This window comes from Delphinus delphis, chromosome 1, assembly GCF_949987515.2.
Source record: "Delphinus delphis chromosome 1, mDelDel1.2, whole genome shotgun sequence".
Lineage (NCBI taxonomy): Eukaryota > Metazoa > Chordata > Mammalia > Artiodactyla > Delphinidae > Delphinus > Delphinus delphis.
Window position 1 is genome coordinate 123,549,615 of NC_082683.1, and position 11,121 is coordinate 123,560,735.

Genomic DNA, 11,121 nt, shown 5'->3' on the forward strand with positions numbered 1-11,121 from the left:
CAAAGGGGGGAATTTCTGAAGCTCTCTAGCCTAGTTCAAAATAGTCTTGGTTGGTATCTCCTGATATACGCCTCCTTTGCTACTAAACTCAGCATGGAAATTAGCACAGGCTCACAAAACGATGAAAATTAGACCAGACCATAAAGAAGCAAGCCTGTAGGGAAATTAAGACTTTTTCATAAAACCTGAGAACACGACCTACAGAACTAGGGAAGCTTTCTTTTACCTGTGGGCTCTCAATCACTCAACATCCATCTCCAAGACACTGGCCTCATCAGTGCACTGGTTGGGCCAACCATCTACAGAATTGTTTGTTCTCCTTGGGGCACAAGAGAAGTGCTTGGTAAATATTTACTCATTGATAAACCAAGTGGTTTACCAGATGACTTGTTTTATTTTTGTTTAAGTTAAAAATTCCTTAATTTTTATTCCTGCTACCACTATCACAATTTACAAGATAATATACCTGATGTAAGGAAATGAAAAAGACAAATCTACAAGACATGAAAGACCTCAGGAATGTACATCTAATTGACACTACATTGCAGTAATCAATAGCTACACTTTTTGCAAATTGTGGCTATGACAGTCCTGAACAAGAAGTTTTCCTGTTTAAGCTGCGATAACTTTTCTGACTACAGATGCTTGTTCCTTCTCTAGCACATTTTTACAGTTCCTCTAATGCACTTGGGACGACTGCCTCACAGCAACCTGCAGCTTTCCTGACGACTCCTCACCCTCTCCTGCTGAGAACTTCAACGCTTTTCTGCTGAGTTTTTAGAACCTTCTGATTCCATGCCCACCCCTCCACTACCAGATCCATAACCACCAACACAGGGACTGCTCAAGCTTCTTCCACCAAAACTGCCCCCCTTCATGGGCCCATAATTTGATTACTGTTGCTCACTATAATTTCCAAAATCATTATAGTATCCTCCACTACCATAGTTACCACCACCAAAATGTCCTCCTTCATTATAATCATCATATCCTCTGCCACCACTAGCATTTCTACCACCTTGGTTTGCATATCCTGGTCCACCACCACGTTAGCCTCCTCTAAGGCTATAACCAGGACCATCACAATAGTTGCCACCATCACCTCCAGATCCATGATATCCACCGTCATCCTGCTGCCACCACCTACATCCACAACTACAGGCTCCTCTTCAGCCAGCGTGTCCTCCATGACCCATAAAGTTGCCACATCCACCTCTTTGCAATCCCACAGACCACACTTCTTGCTTAGAAAAGGTCTTTTTCACTTCACAGTTATGCCCATTGAGAGTGTGGTGTTTCTGAACAACAGTTTTTATCAACTGTATCATGATCACCAAAAATCACAAAAGCAGATTTTCTCTTTTTTTCCACTCTGCCTGTCTTCCATAACGTCTATGATTTCAATCTTGCTATACGTTTCAAAGTAGTCTTTCGAATTAACTTCTTCTGTATCTTCTTTAATACCACCAAGAACAATTTTCTTCACTGTTAGATGGACTCTACAGAAGCCTCTCTAGAAAGAGCTCTCTTTGGCTTCACCACACACACATCAGCCTTGTGTGGTCCAGCACACCTTGCCGCATCCACCTCGTGCGACTACAAGAGTAGGTCACAAAACCAAAGGCCCTGGGATGTTTGGTTTGGGGGTCTCTCATCACCACACAGTCTGTGAGTGTGCCCCACTTCTCAAAATGTTCAGCACTCGGACCACCAATGAACAGTTTTCTCAGTTGTGCTGGTTCCTTTGGATCGTGGCCATGGTGCAAAGATATGTATAATTCTAAGTACTTTAGCAAGAACGGCAGATCAAGAAGTATTTTAAAGCAGCAAACTTTTTTTTTTTAATTCATATTTTCAACTGGGTGTTGCGAAGAAAAGACAGGACACAGAATTAAATTCTCGTCGCCTTAGAAAGGTCTGTAAGGCCTAAAAATGTGCCATTTGCACCATTTTCTGCCAGGCACCTCCTCCCTTTTCCTTCCAGTTCCACGCTCTCTTTCCCAACAGAGGAGCAAGGTGGTCCTTGTGGGCAAATGTGCCATTCAGATGGTTTGAATAACCAGATATTAAAAATAACTATCAGTCTGGCGATACCAACTCTCGACAGCCAGAGTAGGTCACCACAAGCCACCTTATTGAATTGCTTATCTATTCTGAGGGCAGGAAGAAAGAAAAGCATCAAATGTATTTTGACTCTTGTAGTCAAAACTCAGAGGATGGCCACTGTGGGAGGAACTGGTGAGAATTGGGGGAGCTGGTGACATTTTCTGCTGACGGGTACGTGTTCCTGAAACAGTGTGCTGGGCCTCCACTCTGAGAAGCGCTCACCGTAGGGAACTATTTGTGTTGGGTTTTTAACCTTGAGTTATGAGAACAACAATTTTCCACCTTCCTTTGTCACCTCAACGCCGGTAACAATGTCAACAGTGGGTCTGGGAGATCCCCAGGTATCTGGACTTCGTTATAAGGGGAAGACAGGGTTTCCACAGGTCAGGGTGGGAGTAGGGTAGGCATTCTAAGTAGAGGGAACTGGGGGGAAGGTGGAAAGAAAGAAAGACAGCAGGCTTACTTGGGAGATGGCAGAGTTCTGAGGGCAGTTGGGAGACCTGAGACGTCTCTGCATCTGTGAAGAAGCTGCTCCCACCTCTCCATGATCCTAGAGATTCTAGCTTGGACAGAAGTTTTCTTGACTCCCTTCTGCACAGAATGCCTGGAATGGGCTCAGTGAAATCTCAGCCCTGCCATTCTCCTGCCTAGCTCGCCAGTTCTAAGCTCAAGCAATGTTTGCCCTTCCTTCTACAGAGCTGTCCTGCTGCCACCATCCTCCTCTTAAATGCACACATTATACACAGAAAGCCACTCACTGGTGCACACAGAAAGACTTACCTGCAGACTCAAGACACGTCCATCTGCATACAAACAGGCGCACACACAATGCACCCACACGCTGGGACACACTGGAACACATGCACAAACACACAGCCTCACATACACCTTCACACGCACACTGGGGCACAGGCATCTGTACCCCCAGCAGAGCACACAGGTAAACACACACCAGCACATGTGCATGCCACACCCGCGCCGAGCTATAACCCACAGGACGGGGCCTGGGCACAGGCTGGTCTCACGCTGCAGCCCCGCTTCAGCGGCCTTCTCCCGGGAGCACGCTGCTCTGGCCAGTCTGTCTCCCACAGCTTCAGATCAAAAGCCCCCGCCCCACCCCCAGGCTGTCTCTTCTACTCTGCCTGTAATACCTCCTCCCTCCAAGCCTCCACTGCCACTCCCAGCCAGCATGAAGAAAAGGCAGGCCTAACTCAGGGCCGACATTCACATGATGGCTTCGAGCCAGTGCTACATCTCATGCTGGGGACCTGGTGAAATGAAGGAACACAAGCTGACTTTCTAGTATCTACAGCGACAGAGAGAAGTGGTGATTTGTTTAATCCTAAATAGTCGTGTTGGTTTGTGTTCTGAGCCATCTTCCCCAACTCCAGGGTTTGGCAAAGGCAATGCACCTATAACCCAGCAGCCCTGCAAACAGCTGGAGAACCTCTCAGAGACTTCTCCTTTCCCAGCCCTCCTCCCAGTCAGCTTGGGGAGCGGCCCCACTAAGAGCCACCGATATTCACAATCTGGCAATTTAATGCTTCTGCCCTGAGCATCAGATTTCTTATCTTGGTTTGCTTTGCTCCAGTCAACAGCAAAAGGGTTTGCACTCCCTGAGCTCAGCCCAGGCAGATGCAAGTGGACTCAAGGCTAAAATCTGACATAAGAAATTAAGAACTGAGGGCTTTCCTGGTGGCGCAGTGGCTAAGAATCCGCCTGCCAATGCAGGGGACACGGGTTCGAGCCCTGGTCCGGGAAGATCCCACATGCTACAGAGCAACTAAGCCCGTGTGCCACAACTACTGAGCCTGTGCTCTAGAGCCCACGAGTCACAACTACTGAGCTGCTGCGTGCCACAACTAGAGAAAGCCCGTGTGCAGCAACGAAGACCCAACGCAGCCCAAAATAAATAAATAAATAAATAAAATTTATGAAAAACAAAAAAGAAATTAAGAATTGATTATAGATATTTGTCATTTAAAGGTAATTCTCCCACTCCTTGAGGATTTATATAAAAAAACAAATCTCAACCCAGCATCTGTGTGTAATAGTGCGCTATTCTTTCAGAAAACCTCATCCCACAAAACCTTACACCCTGTATGAAGATACATTCTTACCAAACAGATTGGTTAACGGCTACTATTTAGGATCAAGTCTTCTCAAATATGATTTAATTTACACTTTGATTTACACATTTGAGTTCCACCTATGCATAACGTGGTTGGCGGGGGAGAGGACGGGGGGCGGTACCTGCACGCACAGAAAGGGGCCGGTCCCTCTCAAGAAAAGCTCCGAAATAGGTATATTTTATTAAGAGCAAAACAGAAAATATGGATTTTACCAATTGGGGAGAAAATGATTTCAGAACTGTAATAATAGGCCAGAGAAAAATGCAATTCTATATTAACAACCAAATACTTCATACTCAGCAGAAAAACATATTTAAATGAGAATATTCAGCATCAAAACAATTATTTTTTCAGAAATTGAGAGGAAAATCATAATACGTGCTTACTAAGGGGAAATACCTTCAAAAATCTGCTTCAGAATTCAGTCTTCTGATGTATAATACTGCAAATTGACAGCAGGCCTGGTAGACAGGCTGCATAGAACATTCGAGAGCACATACCTTGAACAAGGGATCAGAGAAACTGTGTTCGGAGCCTGGTTCTACTCTGAGGCGAGTCACCAAACCTCTGAACCTCATTTTCTTTGTTTATAAAAAGAGAATCTTAAAATCAATAGTTTTTCTGCTACTTGCCATTGGATGGTTATGAATGAAGGTGCTGGAAAGCATTTTGTAAACATAAAGGGACGACTGTACGAACAGAACAGTGGTCTGGACCAGCGAGGATCCTGCCTGTCCTTGTTTGAATGCTTTCTATTTATTTTTTTCCCCTTGAGCCTGCAAATTAGTTGCTGAGTAGCACAAATCATAACAGGCAACCGAAGCGGACAGTGGAAGCTCCTAACATTTCCACCACTGCAGTTTAGCTGCTTCAGACCTCAATTTGCTTTCTCTTCAAGTCAGTGCTCACCAACAAAGTCCTTGTGTGGCCATAAATCTGCATCCGATGCACAAGCATAAGGGACAAGGCAGAAAATGTTAGAATCTGTCCTTGGATTTTTCGCAACAGAGGCTCCCACTGGAGAGTTAAAAATATTGTGGTAAGGGGGAAGTCCGGATTTTTTTTTTTAAGTTTTAAGTTTATTGTTTATTTGGAGCTTCAGGGAAGAATGAAGTTTAGGTTCCTAATTCTACGAGCCAATACCAGTGGGGTGGGAGGCTAGGTAACTTAAACGTTCTTGAAAACTTGGTAATTACAAGACCATACGCAATTCATTTCACAGATGCGAAAACTAAAGAGATTCCTGCCCAAGTTTACTGCAATTTAGTGACAAGGGAAGACAAAGAAAGCATGTTAGTACCAGGGTTTCCACTTTCTTCCACTGGGAAAATGATATCCTTTATTTTGTAGGTTGGGAAACTGAGGCACACATGATAATGACTACTGCTTTTCGAGCACCTCTGGTGTGTAGGCACTTCCGAGCAGTATCTCCGCTCCACCGTGCTCTGCATAAGGTAGACATGGTTACCGCCATCTCACAGAGGAAGAAGGGGGCTCCGAAGGTAGGGAACTGGCCACAGATCAGGACTTGTATCCAGATCTTTCTGGTTCCACGGTCTCCTCTCTCCCTCCACCCTATCGCCTGCTCCAGAAAAGACAAGAAACACTTGCAGACGGTCAGAGAGTTAGGGAAAAAACTCTCTTTCCTTGACAGAAAAACTGTTTAGACTTCAACAGAAGTCTAAAGTATCCTGTGAAATGTTCCTTTACTTTAACCTATTACTTTAATTGTCAGCCCTGGAGAAATTAGCCCAAGGAAGTAATTCAAAAGAAATTTTAAAAGCTACAGATGTAAAGATTTTCTTGCAGCATTAGCTATAATAACAAAAATTAGAGACAGCCCAAATGTCCAACAATAAGGAAATAGTAAAGAAAATACGATGCATAAACTATGGACATTTACGTAGCGATTAGAAACAATCATGAAGGCTAAGTATCAAAAAAGATGCTCAGAATAAAATATTAAGGAAAAAAAGCACTTGAAATTGTTTTTGTAATAACAACTATATAAAGATATTTAAACACTTATAAAAATACTGGAATGGAATATTTTTTAAATTTATAACTTCCTCTGATTTTATGATATTTTGGGTAAAATACCTCAAATTAAGAGAGAGAAAAAAAATGATAGCTAGTTGGGATATTTACTTAGTAACTTAGACCAATTTGGACTATAATGATTAGATATCCTGCTTTTCTTTTTTTTCTTTCTATATTTTGAAGCAGTTGGGCAATTGAATGCGATTTATGCTATAATCCACAAACTCTTATTTTTCTCCTTGGTGCCTTTCATTAGTTTATTAATTCATTAGTTAATCTCCAACGGTGGTAGCCTTCTTTATTTTCTGCTTTTCCCTAGTGTTAAAGCCACGTCAGAAAAATGAGCATCTTTCTTTGTCTAATTCTCAAGATATAGTGTTAGTTGAATCATATGAAATTATCATTTTTGTAGGTCCCAAATAAATGAATATAGGAAATTTCATACGGTCCAACCAGAAAATTTTAACAACGGTAGGATTTTGTCTGAAACTGTCCTTGTAAATCATTTTGAATCCATCTGTTTACTCAAACTGCCCTGTCCCCTCCACCAGCTTAGTTTCTGTGTTTTTTTAAAGTACTTTGTTTAATGCTAAGTTCTCTAGAAGAAAGGTCCAAATAATGCCATTCCAATATACAACCCCCCTCCATAAACCATTAAAGTGAATTTAATCACATGGAAAGGTCTAGATTTCCTTCATTCACCCACCTTTCAATTCACTCAACAAATATTTACTGCGCGTGATCTCTGCTCCAGGCACTATGCTAAGTGCTGGGACACAACCCTGAGCAAGACTGAAGCGTCTTTTCCCTCAGAAAACATAGACTGTGTTTGAGACTGGAAGGAATGGCTATGTATGTGCAGTGACTAAACTGACTGTTTTGTTTCAATTAACAGATCAAATGACTAGTTTGATTACTTTTTAACCAAATGGACTTTATGTTTGCTCAAATTGATTAAATCTACCGTCACTTTAATGTTAATAAGAACTAGCCCTGGCCCAAGCAGAGAAGAAATTTATTTTGAACTATCATTGCTATTTATTTAATCAGTTAGCTGACCCATAGGTAAATAAGGCTCAGGAGAAAAAGGATTACAGAGTGTGTGTTTGGACAACTCTAAAGCAAGACAGTTCCCTAACGGTGCCTGAATCCTTCAAAATAAAACAAGACACAGTGCCCAGGGATTCTTGAAAGTAAAAGTGTATATCCAGTAAAAAATTAAATCTAATTTTTTAAACACAAAGGCAAAAATAAAAAGAATTTTAAAATAAATTCAGCAGTGGTCATTCACCTAAACAAGAGTTGCCCAGCACCGTTTCTGGGGCACGTTTTGCCGCAGCAGATGTGTAAACAGGCCAGCAAATCTGAGAACCACCAAGGTAGAAAATGAAGTAGGTCATCTGGATGAGCAGAGCCAGATGACCAGAGGTCAAAATAAACCATTGGTGGAAACGCCATCGACGAAAAACTTTTCCTGGCATCACACAAAAGCTTCCCTCAAGCCCAGCTTCAAGCAGTTTAAGCAAAGGTCTGGTTTCGAGGAGTGCTCACTTAAATACCCTGGTCACTGTGCATCCACCACACCAACCGTTTGGCTGCAAATTCTGGATGGCCACCTTGACCAGTGATGACCAGGGGGGCTGTGCTCTAATTTGCTCCCCCTAACTACTTATATGTATTGGCAGTCACGTTTTCACTCTGGGGGAATATCCCTTACAGAATAAGTGTCTCAAAAAAATAGAAATGGTAGCTGTAATGCTCATCCTATGACCCAGCAAAGTTCTGATGCTTGTTCATAATGGGGCCCACCACTGGGAGGGATCGCTGCTATGTTCCTGAGCTGTTACAGCTTTGCTCAGAAACCAAAAGAAGGATGAGCTGCATTTCAACAGATGGAGGAAGTGCCCAGTGCTGCTTTACAACACAATCGAGAGCAAATTAAGAATCCTAAACATGGGTTTCCATTTCCTGTCCCTGGATAATGAGAACAAGAAAACAGGCCAGGATGTAATAATTAATACAACTTTCACGTATTGATTGTTTAGTACATATCAGGCACATAACATTTACTTCTCATTTCCACAGCTCTGCAACAAAGGTTATTCCTACTTTAGAGGTGAGAAAACTGAGGCCCAGAGAGGTTAAGTAACTTGTCTAAGGTTGCACAGCTGGGAAATTGGCAGCAATGTGACTGGCCTGACTTTTCCCACGACACCTAGGAGCATGCATTTCCTGAGACTTTGTGTCAAAGCTGCATTTCCTTACAAAGGAAGGACCAAGGTCACACTGACCACTGTGAGGCAGGGAGTTAGAGGCACTGAGGAGTCGAGGGCTCTGCGGGCAGAAGTCTGCCCATGCCATTAGACACGCCATCTTAATCTCTTCCAGCCTCGGCTGACCGTCTTGGCAGACTCACCCAGGGAGACCTCCTCAGGTAGACGGACTGGGTCGTTATTTGCCGTGATCTTAATGATCTGGGCATTTGCAAGAAAGTGCAAATGGAAAAGTCTTAGTAAAAAGAAGATGCTTTAAAAGGGTTCGGGGATGAGTAACTTAACTGAGCAAGAAAAGAGGGAAGACCTCAACTCGAATTCCGTCAGTCAGCAGCCTTTCTTCCAAAGGAAATCACAGAGTGTGTCTTCTCAGCCAACACGGGCGCCATTTATGGCCCTCGGTGTTAAAGGCCTCTCTAAGCCTCCCCAGCCTTCCCTCAACAGGGCTAGGACACTTTGGAAAACTTTTGTCCAGGAACCTTATCTAAAATTAGCTGAAATTTCAATCTCCACACCAGCAAAGCAAGTGGCATTGAAAGATGAATCTAAGGCTTTTCTTTCTGTGGAAATGGGGCATGGCCCCCATCTTGTCTTCTGGGTGGGGTTTTGTTTACCACTCCTGGCAGCCACCAGCACCCAAGCAGCTTTTATTTTCTCATCTAATTCCATTGCCCTAGCCTTGGCCCCAAGACCCAACACAAATAGACCCCTGAGGAAACTTCACATGGTAGAATTATCTACCAAGTGCCGTCCCCCGAACCTGAAGCCCAAGGTCTGAATCTACTGCTGTCAGCAGTTCCCTCTGAAGTCATTGAATTCACAGGCCATTTTGGCATCTTGGGTCCTCTTGTGCCCTGCACGCGAGGATGGGCTGCTCTGGGCTCGCCCTGGTGTTCTTACCTATGGCACTGCGTGACTCATACCCAAGAAGGCTTTTCTGAGAAGAGAGCTGTGATCTTACAGAAAACCCCGCAATTTCTTAGTCCTCGAAACCCCCGAGGTGCTAGGCGGCAGCTGTGCCACGTTCCCTGGCAGGAACAAAAGTGCCAATGGCCCTTCCTGCCCTCCCACCCTTGTCGCCAAACTCCCTCCCACACCGAGGTGAGCTGTCGAGTGGAGGAATGACATTGGTTTGTGACCACTCTCCTGGTTTCTTTAGATTCAAATACAGCTTGTCCCATATTTTGGAAAAAATGCCAGGATGCCAATGCCCAGAGGCAGTCCATTTTGTCTTCTTTTCACTTCTTCTTATTATCTGAGCTAGAAAACACGGTAAGGGTAAAAGGATTCTAGAAAAGCCGGACTCTAAGGGCTGGAATGAAGTGAGGAGTAGGTTCTCTTGTTGGTTGGTTGTTCCTCGTGGTGGCTACTTAACAAGTCACATCCTCTCATCTGTCCCCTACATTCTGTCAGCATCTCTGGCTTTATGGCCTCAGACAGAGAGCTGCCTGAGGCAAGAGGCGGTGGGTTAGTCACTGAGCCTGGATGGGTGTGTCATCAGGCAGCCCTTGGCTGTAGAGTACAGAGACAGCCAAGTCAGAGCTAAGCCTAGACACAGACCCTGAAGAAGGCCACTTCCCTCCTTCATTAACCCAGTCAGTCTCTGGCCCATCAAGGTGTTTCAGGTCAGCCAGGGCCACAGCCATGACCCTCTCTAACCAACAACAAATGCAATGTCTTTTGTTGGCGAAGGAAGAAGGAAAGGGGCTGAGTGACGGAGCCAGCAAGGGGGTGAAAGAAGAATACATAAAGACTAGAAAAGTGCCTCAGCATGAAACATGGCCTGGCTGACATTTTCTGGTCCCTCCCAGCTTCTGTTAAATACTCCCTCTCTTCTTGTCCACATGGGGCCTGCCTCAGTTTCTCCTCATCCTTTCCCCACCACAGACTTTTCTCTCTCTTTTTGTCACTGGAAAACTCCATACTTTGCACAGGTGTGTTTTCGAGCAGCTGGCTCTGAGCTGATGCCCAGCCTGGCCTTAATGAGGCAGATGCCTGCATCAAGCCGGACCCTCCCCGCTCAGCTGCTCATTGATTTGGGGAGGGCAGGGTTTAAAGGAGACACTGGCGCCTCACCAGCCCTCGGCTATCTCCCTCCACCCCCGACACACACGCACAAAGGGTTCCAAAAAGTTCCTTGCCATCGATACATCCGATACATCCGGCCTTACCTGTAACTGGGAAGTGTGCCTGCAGGGTGGCCACCGTAACAAGCGCCATCCACTTCATCTTGTCCTTCCCCAGGATGGTGCCTGGGGGCAGAGGCCGAGGCAGCCGTGACTGGAAGAAGAAGAGAAAAGCAGTCTCTTTGGCTGCAGCCTCCTCAGGAAGTGGAGGACGATGGGGCCTTTGAGAAGGCACCTGCCAGCAGGGCCAGGAAACTCATACTCCTCCTTTCGGTTCACAGGCAGGAAGCTCTGGAGGTTTGAGGGTTTGGTGGGGGGGCGGCGGTGTATGTGCACACATGTAGGCGAGTGTGTGTCTGTCTGAATTTTTGCTTTTTTTCTCACTTAACCGTTGTTTTATTTTCCTTTCTTCCTAATTTTTATCTAACTCCTATCTTGATTGGT

The 11,121-nt window shown here is 44.6% G+C and overlaps 1 protein-coding gene and 1 pseudogene across 1 annotated transcript in view; both read right to left on the minus strand.

Annotated features, from left to right (window-relative positions):
- Window positions 1-10,850, minus strand: part of CD247 (CD247 molecule) — a 77,632-nt gene extending 66,782 nt beyond the window's left edge. Inside the window, exon 1 of the mRNA XM_060033487.1 lies at window positions 10,723-10,850. Within this exon, the coding sequence (XP_059889470.1) occupies window positions 10,723-10,780 (58 nt within the window). The 5' untranslated portion in view covers window positions 10,781-10,850. The remainder of the gene's footprint in view (window positions 1-10,722) is intronic.
- Window positions 778-1,973, minus strand: LOC132423457 (heterogeneous nuclear ribonucleoprotein A3-like; annotated as a pseudogene).
- Window positions 10,851-11,121: the final 271 nt, after the last annotated feature.